This window comes from Talpa europaea (assembly GCF_964194135.1).
Source record: "Talpa europaea genome assembly, chromosome: 10".
In the NCBI taxonomy this organism is placed as follows: domain Eukaryota; kingdom Metazoa; phylum Chordata; class Mammalia; order Eulipotyphla; family Talpidae; genus Talpa; species Talpa europaea.
The window spans coordinates 42,035,909-42,059,835 of NC_140077.1; the positions used below are offsets into that span (position 1 = coordinate 42,035,909).

The 23,927-nt window shown below is 52.5% G+C and overlaps 1 protein-coding gene across 2 annotated transcripts; it reads right to left on the reverse strand.

Annotated features, from left to right (window-relative positions):
* Positions 1–34: 34 nt before the first annotated feature.
* LOC311178371 (cadherin-23) lies at positions 35–15,054 on the reverse strand (the record flags this gene model as incomplete). Of its 2 annotated transcripts, XM_084244906.1 has the most annotated exons (22): positions 35–361; positions 1,078–1,182; positions 1,635–1,757; positions 1,927–2,056; positions 2,498–2,558; positions 2,724–2,764; positions 2,906–2,985; positions 3,068–3,188; positions 3,575–3,672; positions 4,042–4,298; positions 4,927–5,088; positions 5,167–5,418; positions 5,525–5,654; positions 6,338–6,451; positions 6,604–6,795; positions 9,329–9,540; positions 9,644–9,821; positions 11,926–12,045; positions 13,033–13,170; positions 13,387–13,556; positions 14,100–14,324; positions 14,946–15,054. In XM_084244906.1, the coding sequence occupies 22 exons, from the start codon at positions 15,052–15,054 to the stop codon at positions 35–37; spliced, it is 3,345 nt and encodes a 1,114-aa protein (XP_084101032.1). The 2 variants fall into 2 exon arrangements, with proteins under 2 accessions (XP_084101032.1, XP_084101033.1); XM_084244907.1 differs by lacking the exon at positions 1,078–1,182.
* Positions 15,055–23,927: the final 8,873 nt, after the last annotated feature.

A 23,927-nucleotide genomic window follows, 5' to 3' on the forward strand; every position in this document is an offset into this window, starting at 1 on the left:
ACAGGCTCTCACTCTTATTGAGGCTCCCAACTGGTCATAGCTCCGTGATCTCCAGCGGGCTCTCCATGATCACGTCTCGAAGCTTGTGCAGGGGCGTGGATTTGGCGGACTCTGTGCGGGCATTGCGCTCGAAGGCACTGGCCTCTGCTGCAGTCAGTGTCTCCAGGGAGCGACCCAGGCCCTTCTGGTCATCCTCGGGTAAGCTGTTGAGGTCAGTGGCTAGCAGCGTGCCCGTGCTGCCGTGCACCATGTGGATCCCGTCGGGCCCCTTGAGCTCCGTCGGCAGCTTGTGGTGGAAGTGCAGGCTGCCCTGGCCTGGGCTGCGCTCCCCTGGCTCCTCCTCCAGCTCTGTCTGGATCAGCTGCAAGAGGCCAGGACCACCCCTTGGTCAGGGACCCCCATATGCTCAGGGCCATGCCCTAGGGCTTAACAGGTAAATGGCCCCAGCTTGGTTCTTCCTTACTTACTGCACAAGAAACTCTGGGCTCCTGCTGGGGCAGGCCTGTCCAGCCTCTGACATTGTTAGCGCATGACTACTTAGCTGTGTTCTTGGGAGAATGGGCTTCCTACAAGAATCTTTCTCATTTTGTATATTCCCTGTGAATACACAGGCTCAACTCTACGTCCGACCAGGTAGAGAGTGTCCGCAGGTAGGTAAAGCAGAGCCTCACGACTGGTGCTCATTCCTGTGTGAACAGTCTCTTCCAGTTGGAAATGGGGGCCCCGCTGGAAATCTGGGTTCTTAGGTAAAGTCTGACTTTGTAAAGGGTTGACAGAATCACTAGCAAATCTGTAGACATACTTGACCCTGGCGGCCATTCCTGCAAAGGTACCTTCTTTGGGCTTCTCGAATCTGAGAAATGCTGCCCTGCAGCCCACCCTTTCTCCAGGAAAACCCACTGCAGAGCCCAGAAAGCAGCATACCTTCTGACTTCCTGGAACCCTCCACCCAATTGCTGTCTGTGACCCTGGCTGCTGAGCTTCAGAGACACTGAGGGCAGGGGTGACAGGAAAGTGAGAAAGCGAACACCCCCAGGACTGGGGCACAGCACACAGCTCCCTGGCCCACCCAGCTACCTCAGAGATGGAGGAGTGGCAGGAGGAGGCTCTTTGCACCATCCGTTGTGCAAAGAGCTTTTTGAGCCGCAGGTAATCCTCTAAGACCACTTTCAGCAGCGAGCCCTGGTGGAGGGAGAGGGTCAACCCCTCACCTAAACCCTCCCCCACCAGCCCCACCCCTCTTTCCTTCCCTAACTGGGGTGGGCAGTGATGGAAGGTGACTAGGGATGCTCAGGCCTCTCATCCTGAAGGATCGGGAGCAGAGCCTGGTGACACTGGCCAGCCAGAATCTTTGAGGAGCCCTGGCCTGGAAGTCACTATAGGCTGATGCAACTCTTTATCAGTTCCTAAGCCCAGGCCCCTCTTTCTGCTCTGGTGGTGTTGCCACAGTGGAGGGCATGTCTAGCCGTCCTGGTGGAGAAAGCTGTTTTCCAGCACCCTCCCTCCTCCCTGTATCCTTTGGAGTGGGTGCAAGATCAGCTAGGGGCTTGGGTGCAGATGTGCACGTGTGTGTGTGTGTGTGTGTGTGTGTGTGTGTGTGTGTGTTGGGGTAGGATCCTTCAGGTAGGGCTCACCTTAATGGGCCCTTCCCGAATGATCTGGCCCAGCTTGGCAATGTTGTCGTATTCCTGGATGGCTGCCCGCAAGTAACGGTCATCATCAGGCTTGACTGCTGCTGGTTCGCGCCCAAAAGTTCCCTGGGGAGAGAGGGGACGTTCATTGGAGCAGCGGTAGACAACAGGTGCACACACAGGGTTGGGATCATTTCCTGGAGAATGCAGCTTCCTGGCTAGCAGTGGTGAAGACCTGACTTTCCCTCCCCTCCATCCATCCTGCATCATTGCCCGCCCCCTGCCCCAGGCTCACATGGGTTCGGGTGGGGCTGTTCCACAGGTCAGCGATCTCACTCAGGTTCTCTGGCAGGTCATCCTCATGCTCTGCCTGGGCCGCCAGCTCCAGGTTCCGGCAGAAAGGGTCCAGCCACACGGGGTTGGCCCTGTGGGTGAGGAGTGGGGTGGAGTAAGGAAGGATAGCTTGAATGGGTGGCTACCCTTCCTGCCTCACCCCAACCTCTGCTCATTTCTCTGGTAACCATATTGCTGGGGATTCAGGGCCATGAGAATTGGGTCCCTTATCCATGGCACCTCTGGGTGCTTCCTCCTACCCTGGAATCCTGCTAGGACATGTCAATCCAGGTCAGCCTGGTGTAGAAACCTTACTCTGCATAACTCTGTACCTCATGTCCAAAGTCTGTCCCAGTCGGGTGTGGACCCTGCAGGACAGTTTCTGAGGTTGGAGGAGGGGTGACCAGACCACCAGAGGGCGCACACACCCCAGGTTTCAGGCACTCTTTCCCTTCTGCACTGGTAAGGACTTCTCTTGGCAGCAAGGAATGCTCCACCCCACCCGGGCCCTTGGCAGGCTCCACTCCACTCACCCATCAAAGGAATACTTATTGGTGTTGGGCATGTCCATGATGTCGATGAAGCCTCGATTCCCTGCAGAGGGGAGGGTTGGCATGTGGAGGGCAGGGGTTTACTTGCTGCAGTTGGGGGAGCCAGCCCACAGCCTCAGCCAGACTTGCGAAGCCTGGGCAGGTCCTCTAGGCCCCCAGGATTCCCTCCTGCCCTCTCACCTCCAGAACCATCATAGTCCTTGCTCACCTGCTGAGCCAGCCACAATGGCTTTGAGCTTCCTCTTGTGTCTGGAGAGAGGAGGAGAGGGTCTGGTGAGAGAGGCTGGGACTGGGCTGGCATCTCAGGACCTACAGGCCCTGCTTGCCACTGTGTTACAGGAACGGGGGTGGTTGGCTTATATCAGGGCAGGGTGGGTAGAGGTCACTCACACAGTCCTGTAGTACCAGTTCATGAGGATGAAGAGCATGGCAGCCAGGAAGAGGAGAATGGCCAAGACAATGATCGCCATCTGAGGGAGCAGGGTCAGGCATGAGTAGGCACGGTGCCTGGGGCAGGAAGGGGGCTGTAGGAGGGGGTGCCACCAGAGGTACCTGCAGGGCAGACATGTCATCAGGCAGCCGGACAGAGATGGCAGGCTGCACGTCCAGGACATTGTAGTTCCGGAAAAGATTCCGCAGCTGTTCCTTGTTCTCGTCGATCATCTGGATCACCCTGGGTGAGGGGCAGGGCCAGAGCTGCTGTCCTCAGTCGTTCTAAGAGCTTATCCCACTCAGGAGGGTCTGCCCAGTTCCTGCCTCAACCCCAGATTTCACCCTCGCACCAAGCCTTGCAAGATTCAAGTCCACCCAGCGAGGGTAGCACTGTGGCTTAGAGGGCTCATCATCCCTTCATATAGGAATCCTATTTGACCCTCAAGGTGTAATACTGCCACATTCTAGATGGGGAGAGTAAGCCTCAGGTTGGAGCTCTGCTCCTGCCTCCATGTGTTCTCTCTGGAGGGGAGTGCCACACTGATGCTGTCTCTGCCTCCTTTGGTGGGTCCCCTCCCAGACGCCAGGACAGGGAGGCAGACCAGTCTCAATACAGGCCTCACCCACCGGTCCACGTCCAGGATGCGGTTGGTATCGCGGTTCACCACATGGATGAGCAGTTCCGTCTGTGCGAAGTTCACCCGACCTTTCTTGTCCACGTGGAACTGGGAGAGAAGAGGCATCATGAGGAGGGGACAGGAGCAAAGGGTTGGATGAGGCGGCCAGGCCTTCCCTAGGGGCCCTTCCTGCCCTACCCTACTAGTACAATGACTACTGAATGCTCACTGAGGATCGAGCACGATGCCCATTACTTCATCAGCCCTGGGCCAGAAACTTATTAATCCACTTCAGAGCTGAGGAAACCAAGGACAGAAGACCTAGAAGGTCTTAACCAAGTCCCTGGAGCTAGGAGATGGCTAGGGGCATATGCCCCTTTTATGCTCCTGTGCTCTCTGCACTGCCCTGCCCCGCTTTGGCCCAGTCTCCCTTCTCCCGCCATCATCCCTTGCCACAGAGTGGGTCGCGTGGGGCACCTGCACGTCATCGGTGTTGACGATGGCACCAGTGATGTTGGAGAGCAGGCGGATGAACTCCTCCTCGAAGCCACGCACACGGTCGGGAATCTCATTAATGACGATCTTGACGCGCTGGTCGTCCCTCAGGATGTAGATGCCGATGATGGCTGTGTCGTTGTGGCCTGCTAGGTCCCGGGCCACAATGTCCACCACAAAGTAGCCAGGGCTGTAGGCCATGAAGAGATCAAAGGTGCGCAGGATGCCATCCACACTTCCTGCAGGAAGAGCCCCCAGGCAGGGTGCTCAGGGGCCACCCAGTGCCTCAAATGCCCCAGGAAAGGGCAAGGGTCAGGGCAAGTGGATATAACAGGCTTGCAGCAACTCGGACACAAGTGCTTGCAGGGTGGAGGGCGAAGGTGACAGAGGGGTGGGCATAGTGAGCACACATGCCCAGCTGCACATGTGGTGTGTGGGCCTCGGCTTGGCTAATAAGTATTGTCAGGAGAGTGCAGCCTGTGCTGCCAGAACTTACAATTTTTCTAGAGATTTCTGGTGAAATCTGATTTTTAGTTGTGTGACTGGAGATGGATGGTTGGAGTGGCTGATGGGCTGGATGGACAGATGGGTCGATGGATGGATGAGGAAATGAGAAAGAAGAAAGGAGTAAGTAGGTGTAGAGGTGAATAATTAGAGACGAGATGATAGGTGATGGATAAAGGATTCACAACGGATGACTGATTGGCTGGCTGATGGACGGAAGGGCAGATGCATGGAAGGCCTGACGTGGCTGGCTGGCTCCCCATACCTTGTGGTGCTCCTACAGACCCCATCTCCTTAACACTACAGTCCATACAGTGACAGAAGTGTTGGCTGGAAGCCACCCATGTGTACCCAGGTTCCTACCCATGGTGAAGACCTGACCCACATCCTCAGAGTCGTTGGCAAGGGCACGGAAGTAGTGGATGGCCAGGATGCTGTAGAAGACGAGACTGTTGTTCCCAATGTCTGCATCCAAGGCCAGCACCTGGATCAACTCCGAGCCCATCTTGGCATCGGTGGCCACTCCTGTGGGAACAGGCAGGCAGGTATGAGTGGCACGTCAGAGGCCACAGACACCCTAGGCCCAGGCTCTGGCTCCTGCACCTGCAGTGTACTCAGCCTTGGTGAAGCGTGGTGGTTGGTCATTGATGTCCTCTAGCACCACGCGCACTTCCTGCAGGGTGAGGTCAGTGGCCAGGTCGAAGACAGAGGACGGCCCACGGGGAGGTGTCCAGCTACGATTGCTTGAGGCCTTTATGATGAAGGAGAAGATAGCCTCGCGCTCTCGGTCCAGGTCCCTCAGCACCAGCAGACGCCCGTCGGGCTGCAGACGGAAGTTTTTCTCTTCGTTGCCAGCTGCGGGTGGGACCATGGCACAGAGTGAGGGGGCAGTGCTAGGGCAAGCAAGCTGGCTCACCTCCAGCCCCAGAGTAGGTAGAGCAGTAGCCCCATCAGGACCCACCTGCAATGAAGTAGTACACGATGGCATTGGGGCCCTCATCAGCATCCACAGCACCTGTCACATTACCCACAAGGGTGCCTCGCGGGGAGTGCTCAGGCACTGTCAGCAACTGGTACTGGGGGCTGCCTTTCTGTAGGGGAGAGGGGATGTCACAACAGGCAGCCGAAGGAAGGTCCCATCTTCCAGTCCCATGAGCACCCCAGGTGCTACCTTGGCTCCTGGGCTGAGGGGGTTTATTGCCCAGGCCTTATGGGGGGAGCAGAACTGCTCTAACTTCAAGGGAGCAAGGGCTACGCCTGGGACACCCCAGCTTTGCCATCAGGGAGTGTTGTTCAGTGACATCCTCCATGAGGGTAGAGCTGGGCTTGGTATGTTGTCTGAAGTATCCCTGCACCTGAATGGATGTTTGCATGCATGTGTATATGTGTGTGTGTGCACACACATGCGCACAGTCTCCAGTGAACATCATGTTCCATGTGAATGCTAGAAAATACATCAGAATCTGACAGATGAGGAGCTCAGCCCAAGCTCCAAAAGGCGGAACTCATTTTTAGTGTGTGTGTGTGTATATCCAATCTGATAATGTCAGCGCCATGAGTCAAGCATTGTTTGACTTCTGCATAGTGCCTTCGAATTGTAGCTGCTCAGGATGTAGCTATCCTGTGAGATATATGCAGAGTTTTCAGGAGCATCTGTGTGTGCATACAGCCTGGTGTGCACGGGAGTGCATGCACGGGAGTGCGTGCATGTGTGTGCTTGCAGGCGCTGAGTCCCTGTGTGGGCGTGCTGGGCCCAGGGAACGTGCAAACTCACTGGAGGCCTCACGAAGAAGGGTTCATTATCATCGATGTCCTCCAGCGCGACCTGCAGCGGCTGCATGGTCTCATATGGCACGGGCTGGCCCAGGTCGCTGGCCACCAGGATGAGCTGGGGGCAGAGGAATATAGTCAGTAGGGAGTATGGGGGTGCACCAGGTCATCACCCTCCCAGGCACTGCTTATGCAGTTGTGGCCCCAAGAAAGCCCCTCCCTCAGCCCCGCTGCTGTGTCGCCCGTCCTTGTGTCGGCCCCACCCCTTACGCTGTACACCGCTTGCGTCTCGCGATCCAGGCGCTGTACAGTCTGGATGAGGCCGCTGATAGCGTCGATGGTGAAATACTCCCAGTCTCGGTTGCCTGCCGTCCTCAGGAAGCTGTAGCGCACAGCCCCGTTGAGGCCCTCGTCCTTGTCCGTGGCGTAGACCTCGTACACGTTGGAGCGCAGTGGGATCTCCTAGAGGCGTGACGGGAGGGTGGCTCCTGGGACATCTGAGAGAATCCCCATGGAACTCTTGTTCCTTCGGCCTGCCTGCAATGCCTTGCTACCATGGCCACCTTCCAGCACTGTTAGGAACTCCTGTCGGCTTGGTTGGACTTTCCTGTAGTCAGTATCTGCCAGAACACCCCTCCCCACTCTCCCACCCCCAGCCAAAGCTGCTGCCCACTGACAGCACAGCGAGGGACCTGCCGCTCAGGGTGCCCATCCTTCAGGAGCTGCTCCCATCCATCCATCTGGTTCCACTGGGTGCTGCGATTTAGAAGACTGACTAGAATCTAAAAGATAAGGCCAGAGCCAGCCTTTGTTCTCTGGTCTGTCTTGCGCTCTGCCACCCCAATCAGAGCTCTAGTATCTCCAAACAACAGCAACCACCCAGTGGGGTGCCTGAAATTGGGAGACAAGCAGGTAAAATGACACGGTGGATGGAGACTAGATACGTGGGTTCCAGTCTGTTACTAACTTATCAGGTGGCCTGGCCATGCTACTACACCTGCACGACAGGCTCTTGAATTCTAGTTTAAGATATTTAAAAAGTGAACTGACACCTGTAAACTGAAAGCGATAACCCAAAATACCCCACTGCCTGGTCTCAACTAAGGCATGCAAATCAAAGAGCCAAGACCCAGCTGGACTGGCCTTGCCGAAAAGCTGTGTCAACAACAACAAAAAGCCAGCTCCTGGCCCAGAAGAGAAGGCTCTAAATGGAGAGGGTAGATTTGAACCACCCTCCCTGCTTTCCTCAGTGCAGAGACAGCAGCAAGCAGATACATTAACTGACACCTGCTTGAGTCCTTGAAATGTTTCCCTGGCAAACTATAACATTCTCAGCGAAGAGCTCAATCCGGGCAGCTTTCCCAGAGCTGTCTGGAGGCTGTTCCTGGGCTTGAGTCACGCACCTTAACTCTTTAATAAACTCACTTACTTTTGCTTGACTCAGTTTATTTAAGTCAACACATCACATGCTGACCCGTGATAAGCTGCCCAGGACACAAGAGAAAGAGCAAGTTTCTTGACGTTTAGTTGAGAAGTGGTTGGCTCAGCATGGTCTGCCAGTCTCTGATCATGATAATGGCAGTTACATCTAATTAATAGCAAGGGGCCAACAGGCATATGAAAAAATGTTCAACATCACTTGTCATCAGGGAAATGCAAATCAAAACTACCATGAGATACCATCTTACACCAGTGAGAATGGAACATATTAAAAAAGCTAGCAACAACAAATGTTGGCGAGGGTGTGGAGAAAAAGGAACTCTCCTGCACTGTTGGTGGGAGTGCAAACTGGTCCAACCACTGTGGAGAGCTGTGTGGAGATTTCTGGACCTACTAAACATAGAGCTTCCATATGATCCAGCAATTCCACTCCTAGGTATTTACCCAAAGGACACAGAAACATCCATTCCAAAGAGCACCTGCACCCCTATGTTTATAGCAGCACTGTTTACAATAGCTAAGCTTTGGAAACAACCCAAATGCCCAAAAATAGATGACTGGATCAAGAAGATGTGGTACATATATACCATGGAATATTACTCAGCATTCAAAAAAGATAAACATATGCAATTTGCAGCAACATGGATGGCGCTGGAAGGGATCATGCTCAGCGAAATAAGCCAGAAAGAAAAAGAAAAATACCGGATGGTCTCACTCATAGCAGGAATCTAGAAAACTTAAATAAGGGACCAGGAAAATGAATAACTATAAGAAAGTGAAAATCAAAATCAACAAAAAACTATGAACCAGAGACACTTTTAGGGGGGCGGGGGCGGGAGGGGAGGGATTGGGGTCAAAATGGGGGGGCTGCAATTGTATGGGGAATATAAAAATAAAATTTATTATTTTAAAAAAAAAGAATTAAAGGCATAGCCATAAAAAAAATAGCAAGGGGGAGCGCCAGGCTGCCTGAACCCCCCAGGCAGCATTTTGGTGCTGAGAGGAAGGGTAGGAGACCAAGGAGATGTCCCTATCTCTACATGGCAATTTAGAGCAATTGGCGACTTCAGAATATCAGTCATTTGCCCTTGGCTCTTATTTTGATGCCCATCCTCAACCCTAGGCTGTCTTCACATGGGTATCAGCAGGACAACAGACAGACGGAAGGGGCATGTGCATTTATTTTGAGACGAGTATAGGGGAAGTGGGTGGCTGGGGAAACTGTCCTTGGCAGATATTGTGGAGCAAGAGATGGGGCATCTACTATTAATAAGCCCCATTGTGCAGGTGAAAAAATGAACTCAGAGAAGTCACTCACTCAAGGTCATTTGGCTGGTGAGTGGCAGAGCTGCACATGAGTCTTCTGTGAACACAGCCCACGCTAACTATCACTGTTCAGAGTACTGAACACTGACACCCGTCGAGTCTGCTCCTTCTCTGGCCTCAGTTTCCCCACCTTCCCAATGGGAGACCTTTGGCCATTCCACACTGTGACTGCAGCCATGGACATCTGGGAGGGGATGTTGGTGAGTGGAGCCCCAGGGGACAGTGGTACCTCTCTGATGTGGAGGATGGTGCCGTTGGGTGGGCGCACAAATATGGGCCGGTTGTCATTGACGTCGATGACCTCCACCAGGATCATGGTGGTGCCCCAGAGTGCAGGCTGTCCTCCATCCGTGGCCACCACAGTCAGGTTGAATCTCTCATAGGACTGCAGAGGCCGCGTTGTGGTCACTAGGCCTGAGTCCATATCCACGTGGAAGGCATCTGGCAGGTGGGGCAGGAGAGCAAGGCATGGCTTGGGCCACAGGCATAGCAGCCTGTCCCTCCCACCCCTTAAGGTATCAGGACCGAGAAGCAGGCTACATACCGACACCAGGGCCCTCAAGTGAGTAGACCAGCTCCCCATTGGAGCCCTCATCCTGGTCAGTGGCCATCATGGTGATGACCGAGGTACCGGCTGGCTCATTCTCATACACGCTCGTGCTGAACTGGGACCTGGAGAACTGTGGTCGGCAGTCGTTGACATCCAACACCTGGATCATCACCTGCGGGGGAGGTTGAGGTCAGAGGTCAGAAGCATATGGGGGGCTGCTTTACGCAAGCTTCTCACACAGGAGGGAGGGGTAGGGAGAGGGACAGGTGTGCCCTGGCATGGCCTCCAATGGGATGGAGTCTGACCTCCAGCTTATTTAACTCTCTGAGGCTGTTTCCTTGCCTGTCTGTTGGGACACTATCTTAGAGCAGGTCCTTGACTATCAATTACTGTTATTTCCTTCAATGTCATTTTGTTATAACATCAGTAAGAAAAAACACTTCTCTCTCAGGACCCCTGTGTGTGCAGTCTGCACCTTCTCCCATGTCTGTGTGGGTTGTCTCCTGGTACTCTGTGAGTGGAGGTTCACGGCGTGTGTGTGTGTGTGTGTGTGTGTGTGTGTGTGTGTGTGTGTGGTGTGTGGGTGGACAGGGGTCAGTGGTGGGGGTGTGGGGTATGTGAGTGGGGTTGGGGGGTGGATGTCCTGCAACGGAAGGGCATCATCCTGTCCAGGGTTGGTTCCCGCCCCTGCACCCAGAGCTGCTGGGATAGACTCTGGCCACTCTGGAATAAGCAGGCTGGAAAATGAATGAATACAAATGACTCTTTGATATTAGAAATGTTTTGGGTCTTTGTTTAGAAGTTTGGTGAAGCTTTTGTGATCATGAATATACACAGGAACATAATTACCTACGCTGAAATTGGTTTCGTTTTTCACGACAAGTTGTTTCTGCTTAAAGGTGCAGTTTCCAAGAACCTATTGATGATGCTAAGTGAGGACTCACTGTGCCTCTCAAAGTGCTGGTGAGGCTCACCTGGGATGGTGGGTGCTAGATGCTCAGTGCAGTGCCCGGCCTGTACTCTTGTACTGTGGTTAACAGGTAAGCTGTGTCTGGGCCCTGCAGCAAGCCCCTCCTCACCCTCCTCCTAGGCAGCCCTTGGCTCCTTGCTCCAGGGCCCTATGCATGTGACTCTAATCTCTGAAGCATAATGCTGGACTGTGACTCTGCCACACATATCCCTCTCCCCTGCCCCCAAGGCCCATTCTTAACTTGGATTTGTGTCTGGCCTGGAACTTGGCTCCTTCTGCTGACTCCATAGCCCAGGGCAGATCCTGTGGACACAGCAGGCCACGAGGCCTTTCCTTCCTTGGCCACTGCCTGCCAGCATCCTACTCAGAGCACTTCACAGCAGCGATTTTAAAAATCTCTCTCTGCACAAACATTTTTCAACCCCCATCTCCCTGACTGACCAGATGCACTGCGCAGGAAGTGGGGCATCATCACTGCTTCCCTCTCATTATGCCCCCCACTTCAGTTTTGACAACTGGAGGCTAGGGAGGTTACGTGACAAGTGCAGTGTGCTTGGCAAGTGGAGCTTCTGACTCCACAGAAGCTTCTGACTCCACAGCACACGCCCGTGTGCCAGGGACAGGAGGCAGATGTGCAAGTGTGCCTGGCCCCTTCCCTCATCTGAGAAAGAGAATTTCTCTTTGTCCATTCAGCTTCTCACCTCCTGGCCTTCAGGAGAGTTTTCTTCAGATGGTTAAGTTATTAAGAGGGAGGACTGAGAGAAGTGAATACAGAAAGACAGAACTGGAGAAGGCAGAAAAAAGGGGGAAGAAAGAGGAAAAGCAAAGAGCCAGGGCTTGGGACCTGAATAGAAGTGGGGCTGGAGAGCTTAGAAGGTGGGACACTGGACTCGAACAACTGTGGACACTAGAACTGGAATAGGAATGGGCTCTGAACCTGACCCCTCACTGATGTTCTTTGAGAGACAAAAATAAAGACAATAGCTTTATGTTTGTTGTTAGACTCTTTCAGTAGGACCTGGTGGACACAGGACCACGTGGAGCCTCTGGTCTATTTGGTTGAGACCCAGGGATGTTTGGCACGAGATAGTTCTCCTACAGAGTCCCCACATCCCTGAGTCACAGCCACGGCAACCCACCCAGCTAAGTCTTGCCTTCTCTTCCTGTCTTCACGTCTCTAAGGGGGGCAGAGGGGGTATTGGGTGGCTCTGCTCCTGCTCCTCGATGGTTATTCTCTAAAAGGCTTTGCTTGCTGTCTTTACAACCCCTGTCCCTGGTGTTCCTGGTCCAGGTTGGTACTCCTCACCTGCACTGAATTTTCTCGATGGTTGCTGGCTATATCCCCAGGGTTATCTTTGGCCAAGGCAGTCAGGATATAGTGGTCCTTCTTCTCCCGGTCCAGAGAGGACAGCACATAGATATCACCCTAGTAGGAGAGGGTGGAGTCAGGTCCTTCATCGATTCAACAGATATTTACTGAGCATCTACTATGTGCCACACACCGTTCTGGGCTCTGGAGATACAGGGCTGGACAGAAGAGTCAGCAATTGCTACCTCATGCAATGTGCGGTCCACGGCTCTCCTTGCCCTTTCTACCTCAGTCTATCTGGAGATGGGATGAACAGTCCTGGCTGGAGTTTACTACATGCCCAGGTATATAGTTGGCACTCCATAAATATCTGTTGTACACAGCAGCATGCGAGGAGCATGTCTGGTTATTCACTCTCAACTGGAGAGAGACAGACCTTTGCTGAGAGGTCAGAGTGCAGAAGGAAGTGGGCAGGGTGAGCCAATGGGAGGGAAAATCCAGTTTCAGCAACTGAGGAAGGCCTTGCCTGACCACTATCCCCAGGTCACAGGTTCCTCTTGTACCATAAACAGCAGCTTTGAACCCATTTGCAGATATTTGGAATCATCATCCATCTTTTCTCTTGCGTTTCTGCTTCCCCACAAGCTTGAGATTCATGGGAGCAAGGCAGATGCACCTGTGCAGGCTTCTCACTACCCCGCCCCCACCCCACCCAGCACTGAGTGCTGGGCCGTGTAAGCAGTAGGTGTTCACATGCTGTGCCCACTCTCTGCAGAGCTTCCTATACCTCTTTTGACAGTCTCTAAAAGCAGTCATACAATATTTAAATCAAGTTTTGTAGCCTCAGAAGTTTGCATCCCACAAAGGGCTGGTTTCCAGTTATGTTGGCCACTTCCTTCCATGTCTGCTGGCACAAAAGGGCCACTGTCTACAGGATGTCTGGGACTCTGAGCACAGGGTTTGCTGACACAGACAAAATACGTCTAAGGCTACAGATGTCCTGTGGGCAGGAGTCAGACATGGGGGAATGACGGCAACACTTTTGGTGGCTTCTCAGCCTATGACCCTGGCTCCTTCCCCCTTCCCACAGTCAGGCCTGCTTACCGTACTGGGGTTGATGGCAAACTTGCCCTCTCCATCCCCGAGGCTGTATTCAACGAGGGCAAAGTTGCCCGAGTCGGCATCAGTAGCAGTAACCGTTAGGATGACCGTGCCCACGGGCACGTCTTCAAAGACAGCTTCCTGGAGCCCCGTGGACAGAAAGAGCAGCTCAAGTCAGTGCTAGAGTCTGTGGTCCTGACCTAGGAACTCACTGATGCTGAGAACCCAGGGCATCAAGCTGCTCATGGGCTGCTTGCTCCTCGGGGGTGGAGGATAGCAGGGTGGGCATGGAGGGCACCTGAATACCTCATGGAGTGGGCATGGGTCCTGGACCTAACCTGTGGCCTCATCACCCACCTGGTAGAAGGGCTGGTCAAAGATGGGGTTGTTGTCATTGATGTCCACGATCTCCAGGTAGACGGGGATTTCAGCTGCTCGGGGTGGGGACCCGTTGTCTGAGGCCCTCACAGTGAAGTTGAGCCAGTGGACCTCCTCGTAGTCCACCGTCCGGTTAGCAATGACCTTCCCTAAGACACAGAGGCACCCACTGCCATTTTGGCCACTTCCCACTCATGAAAATCCACCAAAGTATGAAGAGAAGGATCTGGAGCTTTGAGGAGAGGTGGTCCCTCGAAGAAGGAGGGTGGCCAGGCAGCAGTGCCCAGTGGCAGCCCAGAGGCATGAGAGGAACCAGTGCCCAATTCTTCTTTAGTAGAGGGATGAAACCGATTTTCACAAGACAAAGGAAAGAAAACCAAGCCAAGGACCTCCACTGAGACATTTTCCTCTGGCCTTCTTGTTCCCTAAGTGATACCAATGGCAGAGGCTTGGGTGATAGATCATCCCAGGTTTCCAGAGACCCTCAAAGGGAGTTTCCACCCCAATGTGGGGCTGGGTTTTCCTTCCTGCTCTCTAGTTTGGGCATCTAGAGTGACTGGAAGTTTGGCTAGATGTGATCTGGCCCAGTCCACTGAGGGGCCATGGAGGGTGAGAAGTGGCCATGGTCCCTCTCGGAGGATAAGCAGGCACAGATACATGTTTCCCAACATGTCAGTACATTTCTGACCTACCCGCTGAGAAGTCTTCCAGCTGGACGTAGCCTGGGGGCATCAGGTCCAGCAGGGTATAGGTGATCAGCCCATTGAGGCCCTTGTCGGGATCCACAGCTGCCACGGCAATGAGTGTGGTACCTGGGGTGGCCCCTTCTAGGATCCGCTCTGTGTAGTAGGTGATCCCGAAAGGCTTGAATTGGGGTGTGTTGTCATTGACATCCAGAATGTTGACTGTCAGCTTGGCTGCAGTGGAGACAGGGTGGGTGGTGAGAGTGACGTGAAGGGCACCAATATTGGCTGGGCCAGGCCTTCCTAAGTCTTAGCCAAATTTGGGGAGGATGGCAGCACCTCACAGCCCTCCTAGAACTCCCTAAAACTTGACCCACTCCTCAGGCTCTTTCCCTGGTCTGACGCTTACTCTTCAGAGAAAGGAGCTTATGTTCTACCAGGTAACCTGGCCCTCCTGTGCCTCAGTTTCCCAATCTGTTCAATGTGATAGGATTAAGAGGATCTTTAAGGCCCTACTCCTGATTTGGTCTTCTATCTCCTGTTTGAGCTGTTTCCTCTCTATCACCAGCCTGGGCCCTCTGAGAGTGGGACATGTGAGAGATGACCAGGATTGCCCTTCCTTCCTGAAAACTCTGGGCTGTAAGATAAGGAGCCAGTATTTGCCAGGAGTCTCTCCTCACTCCAGCAGTTATCGTGGCCCCATGGCCACTTGAGGCCATCTGGCCCTATGTCCCCATCCTTCCTACCCTGCAAAATCCAACCCTGCTGCTCTCTCCCTGGGTCCAGGCCCCTGCCTGTTCCTGCCCACCCTCCTGCCCAGAGTAACCAATGGGATATGCCTACAGGGAGACTTACCATTTGGCACGCTGACAGAGCGCTCTGGTAGGTCACTGGCATTGTCAATCACGGAAAGCGTGACCTCATAGCTGGCGACCAGTTCCCTATTCAGGGGAGACTTCACCATTACAGACCCTGTAGACCAGATCAAGTCAGGTTCAGCTTGAGGGGAACTTCCTAAAATTTGGGTCTCCGAGGGGGCACTCCTGGCCAATCCCCCTAATCCCCACAAGGCAATGATCCCCAATGGACCTGGGACTTGCTGGTCTTGCCTTTGGCTGGGATGAGACCACAGCCACCTGAAAGCTGGGCACACATCACTCTGCTCCTCACTCACTGCTTAAAATCCAGGGGGCCTTGGGAAAAATATTTAACTTCTCTGTACCCGTTTCCTTATTTGTATAGGACTATTTTAAGGATTATAACAATTTCATGAATTTACATTTGTTAAGGGCTTAGAACAATGCTTAGCATATAGAAAGCACAAGTATGTAACTGCTTCTTTAAAACATGCTTGAATTCTACAATAATATGACTATACAGAACATTACTGAATTATACACTTAAAATGGTTAAATGGTAAACTTTATAATTAAAAAGTACTTATATTCTATGGAAAGCAAGTATAAAGGAAGGCCAAGGGGCAGCTAAAAAGTCCGGAGGGGATTCCCTGGAGGGGACAGTGGTGGTACAGGCTGAGAGTCAGGCCCACCCCTTGACCCTGACTATGTGGGGTATGGCCAGCTGGTCGTAGGAAAGAAGCACCATCCTACTACCTTAGTACCAGTGCAAGGAATTGTCTCCTCTCATACCCTCTGCCTCCCAGGGCCCCTGTCTGTCCCTGAATCATGGTAGAACCCTCTAGAGGCTTGGACTTGGGCTAGACAGACCTATTTTGGCCAATCTCAGGCCTGCCTCGGTTGGTACCTCTCTTTCTGCCTGGCGGCTCCTCCTCCTCCTGGCTTCCTTCTAGGATAAAATCCCCTTTCTTTCCAATTCCCTCTCAGGCACTGGGGTCTCTGGGATGCCCTTCCCCTTGGCAGATCCCCTGCTGGGCTTCTGTCCTCCTCGGTCCCCCATCCTGGGGCGGTCACTTACCCTAGCTGCTGCCTTCTCCTCCTCTTCCTACTCTCGCTCCCCCGTCCCCAGGCTGGGGAGCGAGGATGGGGAGAGGTGGCTGCATTCAGTCTGCAAAGGCTGGGCCACAGCCTTGGCCTGGGCCCCACAGGATGGGAAGGGTGGTGGGGGTGCAGTGGATGTGGAGGAGGGCAATGGAATGAAGCAGAGAAGAGATGAGGTGGGAAGTGACAAAGAAACAGAGCTCAAACCTGCAGATCTGCCAGCCATGAGGAAGAGAGAAGAGGGTTAACATCAGTTAGTCCAGGGTGCAGAGGAGAAGGGGCAGAGCAGGACATGGGGACGAGGGGCTCAGAGGTCATCAGGGAAGGAGCTCTGGGAGGAAGGGGTAGGACAGGAGGGGGTAGAGGGGAAGAGGCAGAGGGAGAGGAAACCAGGGGATATAGTGGGGACCCCATGGGGCAGGATCACTCAGGGGCTACAATTCTGGCAAGAAGAGAAGGGAGGAGAAGAAACAGGAGGGAGGGTGAGCAAGGTAGGTAGGGAAAATGTGAAGAAAAGGGGGCAAAGACGACACTGGGAAGAAAAAGAAGAAAGTCAGTTGGAGGGAGAGAGAACAGAAAAGAGGTAGAGACCTCGGTGTATCATCAAGTTGGGTAGGGGCAGAGCAGCGCTGGGGCCGCTCTCCATGGTGCTGACCAACCAACCGTGGGACTTCGCTAACCTGGGTCATGGCTAACGTGTAACTTCTAGTGCTAATGGTTTTCCCTTCTTTTTTTTTTTTTCCTTTGGGTTTCAGAAGCAGATTGAGTTAATTTTACTCCTTGGTTCACTGCATACTGTGGTCATTGGCACTGCTCTTGTTTTATGTATGTAACTATCCCTTCTTATTCCCATACTCCTCTCCCCATGCCCAATCATTATAATGTATTGAAGTGTATTTTTTACTTGCAAGTGTTCCTAAAAACCACGCTATTAATTGTGTGTGTGTGTGTGTATATATATATATATATATATATATATATTACATGTATACAAATGGGGTTGTGGTGTGTGTGTGTATCTCATGCTATTTCTTACTCTTTTCAGGGTGTACTTATTTCTAAGGTTCACCTATAGTGCCCTGCATGAATCTGATTCCCTTTAACAGCTACCTGGTATTCCATGGTGTGAACCCACCACATTTTACTCTCCAGTCTCCCAGGGTTGGGTGTCCAGGTGGCCTCCAACTCCTACCACCAATAACATTGCAGTGAACACCCTCCGAAAGCCCCCTTATCAACCTGAGTATTACTTGGGACATGTATCCAGGAACAGAATTTCTGGGTGATGTGATGCCTGTGAGTGTACTTTGTGCTAGATTGCTGTCCAGCTGGTGGAATCAGTCTCATAGAGTAGTATATGAGGCTCCTGACATCTCTACATTGTCACCAGTACTCAATATTGTCCAGCATCCTGTTAACCACATGTGGAAAATTGGTATCTCCTTGCTGTTTCTCTAAATAGCAATGATTTTTGGTATTCTGTCATAGCCATGTTAGTTTTTTTGTTATTCCTCTAAGATTTCCAAGAAGTACACCTATAAAATCCCATGTCTCCAGAGGAGCAAAACCACCAAGCTTTTCAAATAATGGTAAAACTATCGAAAGTATAATAAAATGCATAAATCATGAAAGATGAGCCACAGCTGTTTTGTGGTAGCATAACTAACAGGTGAGACAGCCAGGATTCATGTGAAGGAGTGTTCAGCCAACTAGTTATTAAAGAAATACATATTAAAAGAAGGTACCATTTTTCTAAAAAGTTAGACATGAAAACTTTATAACATGTAATGCTGGCAGGAGTATGGTAAGCTGGGCACACCTATGCAACACTGGTGGAGTGTGAAAAACAGAAAGGAGAGAGGGAGTTGGTTAAGGGAGGAGGAGGAAAGGAAAGGAGAGAGGGAAGGAGCAGAGGGGAGTGAATAAGGGAAGGTGAGGAAGAAGGCAGAGAGTAAGGAGATTAGGGCAGGAGACAGGAGCAGGGGTGCAAGTGGACCAGGCCCTGTACCTGTGTTGATATTCACGGCAAAGGCATATTCTTGGTCAGGTACGAGGCGGTCAGTGTCGTCCTTGGCCACGATGCCAATGATGTGGTACTCCAGTTTTGGGTTGAGGTCCCGGTCAATGGCAGTGACACTGGCAATGACAGTGCCTGGCTCAGCTGACTCTGGCACGCTCACTGTTTGGATGGGGTTGAGGAACTCAGGCCGAGAGTCATTGATATCACTGATAAGGACCGTGATAATAGCCGTGCCCGAGAGAGGGACAGTGCCCCGGTCGGTGGCCACTACTGTCAACCTGTAGGAGTCCTGCTCCTCCCTGTCGATGGTGGCATTGCCGACACGGATGATCCCTGTGACTGGGTGGATGAGGAAGCGGTCCTGAGCCCCGGCCTCTATTCGGTAGATGAGCTCTCCGTTGAGGCCACTGTCCTCATCTGTGGCTGTGACCTGCAGGACTGAGAATCCTGTGGGACGGGGAGGAATAGGGAGCAGCTGAGCACAGTGGCCTCTCCTAAAAGCATCATACTCAGATGCATTTGTTGGTGGTTTTTGCCAGCATTTATTTATTTATATGCATTTTTCATGTTTGTAACTTTGTAAGAAAATGATATATTATTTACTTATGCGATTGAACAATCTTTAATAATTTGCTGTATCTTCTGCAAATTGTCAGCTTTTTTCCTTGGTCTATTTTTTTTTTTAAAGATTTATTTATTTATTTATACAAGCACTGGGTACAGTCAGAAGCGCGGGAGGGTGAGAGAATTCACCAGAGCGGGGAATAGAACAGGCAGACTGACGAAGTACACTACTGAGGGGAGCAGCGGGTGGCAGGAGAAGTCTGCCCGCCATATGGGACCCTTGCCCGGCGGCTGGGGAGGCCAGGGATTGAACTGGCGCTACAGAGGCTGCAGGCAGCTTCAAAGCCCAGCGCTCAACCACAGCGCCACCAGGGGAGGCCCTCCTTGGTCTATTTTTTGACAACTTGTACTTAATTATAGTTACTTGTGACAAATATTTTTCTCAGGTTGTTTTTGCCTTTCAATATTATCATTATTTGATGTATAGAAGTTTAAAACTTAGTATTTTCCTCTTTCGAGTTTCTGCTTCTTAACTGCTTTCTTATCCATAAATCAGATTAATAGTTACCCAATGTTGCTTTTAATTTTCTTTAGAATATCTTTAAGTTTCATTTTGGTGTCTGATATGGGGTGAGAATCTACATTAAATATTAATAGATGTTTTGCACAGTAAAAAATTAGTTTTCACTATTGGTTTGTTTTGTTTATCATGTAATATCACATTCCTTAATTTAATTCCTTATATTACCAAATAGAAATTTATCTATTTCTGGGCTACTTTGTTCCAGATTCTTGCGCTAATAGCATGCAATTTTAAATATCACAGTTTTGTAATATGTTACATTATCTGGTAAAGCAAATTTGGTTTATTATACTTATTTTTCAAAATGTTCTTATACTTCTAGATGACTTTTAATCAAATTTACCCCCAAATGCTGATTTTTTTGTGGGAATCATATTAATCCAATTTTTACTTAAAAACATTCTTTCTACCTAAGAATACCATGGAACATTTCTTAATAATCTCCTTTTGCAGACAAGACACTGAGGATCAGAGAAGCGAAGCGAGGCGACCTGAGTCTTCTGACTCCCTCTTCAGGGCTCTCCCCACCCTATTGCCCAAACTTCTCCCCACCAGAGGTGAACCTGCATTCAACCTGTGAGGGTCCAATCCTCACTGACCACTAAAGCACTCGGGCCTGGGGGTTGGGGCCTGGGCTTGTCCTCTGCTCACCTGGAGGGCAGTTCTCCAGCAGGTAGACAGTGAGTACGGCAGGGCTAAAAGCTGGCTGATTGTCATTGTCATCCAGGATGGTGACCAGCAGGTCGGCTGTGCCGTTGAGCAGCCCAATGTCCTCGGCCAGCAGCAGCAGCTCCAGGATGGGGGGTGAGAAGGCCTCCCGGTCAATGATAACACCTGACCTCACTGTCACCACACCTGGCACCGAGGGCCACCAGCCAGAGACACACAAAGAAAAGAGGGTCCAGTGTGGAGGCCGGGTGAGAGGCAAGAGTGGAGGGACAGAGAGAGACGGGGGCATCATGGGGAAAGAGATGAAAAAGGAGCTGAGAAAGCAACACAGTGACTTTTTTCCCCAGATTCTGATCACCCGTTTAGGGAGGGCCCTCAGGTGCTGGGCGCCCGTGGCCTCCCCCTCCCCAGGTTCCCTCTGCAGTTCTCAGAGTCTGCCTAGGAAGGGAGATGCAGGTGGGGATCGGAGCTGTGCCATCGAGAGGGGTACAGACCTCTCTCTTGTCACCTGTCACCATACTGGCCTCCTGTCCAGGACAGTGGGGAGCAGGGTCATATCCACCCCAGCAGGAAGCCCCGGAGCTAGGGTCCTGTGCGGGTGCAGAGGCCTCACCAGTGCTGTTGTTGATGTCAAACAGGTCACTCGGTGTGCCTAGCAGCTGGTAGGTCACCACGGCATAGATGTCCAGGTCTGCATCCAGGGCCAAGATAGGCCCATTGAGCACAGTGAGGGGAGTCCCTGGGCCAGAGGGAGAGGGGTCACTGCAGTGCTGTCCAGAACTGCCCCCCTCCCTCCCCCACCCTGGTGAGCCATGGCTGACGATGGATGAGAGGGAGGGAGGTGAGGTGGACAGGGTGGAGGGGCCCTGGGCCGGGCTGCGGCAGCCTTGGCAGACTGACGCAGGTGCCTGGGGAGCGGCCTCAAAGCCCTGCTGGGGAGAAAACACAACAGTGGTGAGCAAGACCCTCTGGCCCGCCCGGAGCACGCCTGCCTTCCCAGCAGCCTTTGAGACTGGCCACTCCATGGGAGGGTCTGGGGGCTCCCTGATGTCCCCTCCCTGAGTGTGGTCCTGTCTAGGTGTGTGCATCCAGCCCAGTCTGTGGGTCACAGTGCACTGTACCGGTTCCTAGGAATCTGCACAGGCAGGTTTAAGAATGAAATTCATGTAGCAGAGAAGAGGAGGCTCTCAAGTCATCGCCTTCTGACTCAGAACCCAAGCTTCGGGGACAGGGAAGGCTGGAGGTCTAGGAGTGAGGGCTGCCCCGCTTCTTCCACCCCACTCCTGGGGAGGACATTAAAGAGGAAATTCTGTCCCTCTAAAGAGATGGATGAGGCTGGCTAGTCCATGTGTAGAGGGAAAGGGCTACACTGCTCTACCCAGGGCATCGTGGCCCCCCACTTCTGATGACAGATATTCCCTGAGCTTTCAGCAGCCTCCAGATGCCCTGAGGTGCTCCTGAGGTAGAGGGGGCAGGGAGAGGTGGGCTTACTCCCTTCCTGGGTAATCCTCACACCTTAAATGTAACCTCTTTGGGGAAGGTGGGACTGTTTTCAGGTGACCCTAGGGACCAATGACAGCTGTCTCTTCCAACCAGACCTGTGGCCTCTTTGTTGGCCCCTGAGAGGCTGGGAGTCCTGGCCCACTAGCCCCTCTGAGCTGTGCCCCTCACCCTTGAACACCCTTCTGTACCCTCCAGGTTTGTATTTAGCCATGTAAGGCTGCCTCCCCTCCAGGCCTTAGCCTGGTCCTCACCAGGCACAGGGATGTTCTCAGGTATCTGAGACCCAGGTGGTACCTGGTAGCAGCAGGAGACCCCACGCAGGCCCAGCACTTACCTGCAGGAGAGTTCTCCATCACCTCCGCCTGGTAGGTGCTCTCCGTAAATAGGGGGTGGTTGTCATTCTCATCCACAAGAAAGACCAGCAGCAGGTCAAAATCCTGTGTGAGGCAGGATGGGGGAGCAGGTTGTGAGCTGTGTTCTAGAAAAGCACTCCAGGGGAAGGAGGGCTGAAAGGTGGGGGTTCAGGGCACAGAGATAGATGATTTTAAAGCCTGCACCAAGAGTCCAGAGACCTGGTCTCAGTCCCTGTTCTGCTAACAGCTCACCGGATGGCCTTGGGCAAGGCATTTCCCCTGTCTGGCCTCATTTTTCCAACCTGGCAAATGGGGATCTTAGCTCTTCCATAGGGGGGCTGGCCGTTCATAGGAGACAATGGTATGGAGGATATTGAATCATTTCTATTTTGGGATCAGGAAGGACTTCAGGCAGGATGATGAGCCTAGGTTTTCAGACCCCTCCAGGCTGCCTGAAGGCCTGGTCAGAGTTCATCCACACTCATGCAGAGCTACACTCCACACCTTTCAAACCCCAGTCACAGCCCTTAGCTCTCAGAATCTTCTAGGACCTCTGGATAGTACCTCCAATGCACAGGTGAGAAAACCAAGGCCCACAGAGAGGTGGTGACTATTCAAAGCCACACAGTAAGGTAGTGGCAGAAGGGGGACCAGCTTCCAAGCCTCCTGATCGCACCACTCAATGCTGCTGCTTTCCAGGGTGACCCAGGCCTCCGAAACCACAGACAGAGGAAGGTTAAATCAAGGTCAGAAAATCAAGAGAAAAACAGGAGGTGGAAGGGAGGGAGAGAGGAAGGTGGGCATTGAGGGAGGGAGGGGCAGGTGGGCATGGGATGAGAGAGTTCAGTGACTTCTGAGTACTTCCAGCTGGAAGTCTCCTCAGGTTATACAGGTGGGGAAACTGAGGCCCAGACAGGGCACTGTCTTGGCTGAGCCATACAGCTAGTCAGAAGCAAGGTCCTGATGCTTGGTCAGGCTTCTCCCCCAGATATCCTAGACTGTGAAGAGAGGGATGACCCCCACCCCCACACCCAAAGGAACTGTCTACTTTGTAATACCCAACTTGTCTTATTAAAGAAAGCTAACTTCTTTGCTTTTGAGGGAAAAGTCATCTGGGAAATGCAACCCTCTCAGAAGCCCCCAGTATGTGTGTGAGGAAATAAGCCAGCCCACAACTCCTGTGGTGTGTGCCCAAATGTTAGTAATTCGGGAAGAGAGTTGGCAGCCGATGTGCCCGGAGTGTTTGCTGTTGGGCATTGTGCCAGGCACTGTGCTGAGGGCTTCCTAGGCATTGGCTCCTTCAGAGCTCTCCATGGCTTTGGGGTAGGTGTGGTTATTTTGCAGAAGAGAAAATGGAGAGAGAAAAACTGACTTGCCAAAGACACATGCTTACTGATGGATGCATCTGGGGCTTGAACCCAGTACTCATTCACTCCAAAGCCTGTGGCTCTAGCCCACAGGTCATTTGGCCTCTGACCTCCAGCACCCAGAGCTCTCCACCTGCCTCCAGACTCACCCTCCGGGCTATGCGTGGGTTCTCTGGGTTGTCCTTCACGGAAATGGTCAGCTTGTACTCTGGGATTCGTTCACGATCCAGGGGCCGGTTCACAGTGACAATCCCTGTCTGGGAAGTGGAGGGCTGGTGAGCCAAGTAGTGACCTGTGCCCACTCTGGGCTCTGGCCCACAGATGCCAAGTGCTCCTCTATGAATGACTGTGTGTCCCCTTCCTAAATCTCCAAAGATATAGTCTAGAAGGCCAAGATGGGCTGAAGGGGCCTTGTCAGGGCAAGAGTAACCCACCCAGGCCCAGGTCTTGCTGCCTCAAAGATTTGAGCCCTCTGAGGATCCCGTGACCCTAGCAGTCAGTAATACCCCAAAAGGCCAAATGAGACTTCCTGGTGCATCGTGGTAGAAACCAAGTGGTAGCAAGGCTCAAGGCTCTGGCCCCATTACTGCACATCACAAGCCTTGAGGATGACAGGACCCCCAGAGATGGTTCAGCTGGGTAACCCAAGATTCCCAGCTTCCCATAGAAACTTCCAGATCCCAGTGGAGGCAGGAGGCTTGAGAAGGAAATGGAATCAGAAGGGGTCCAATAGTGGCTATAGGAAAACCTTGGGGGGCAGGGTCCTATATTTAAGGGAAATCCTCAGGGGCCTCCCTAGTCAGCCCCCGCCTACCGTGGC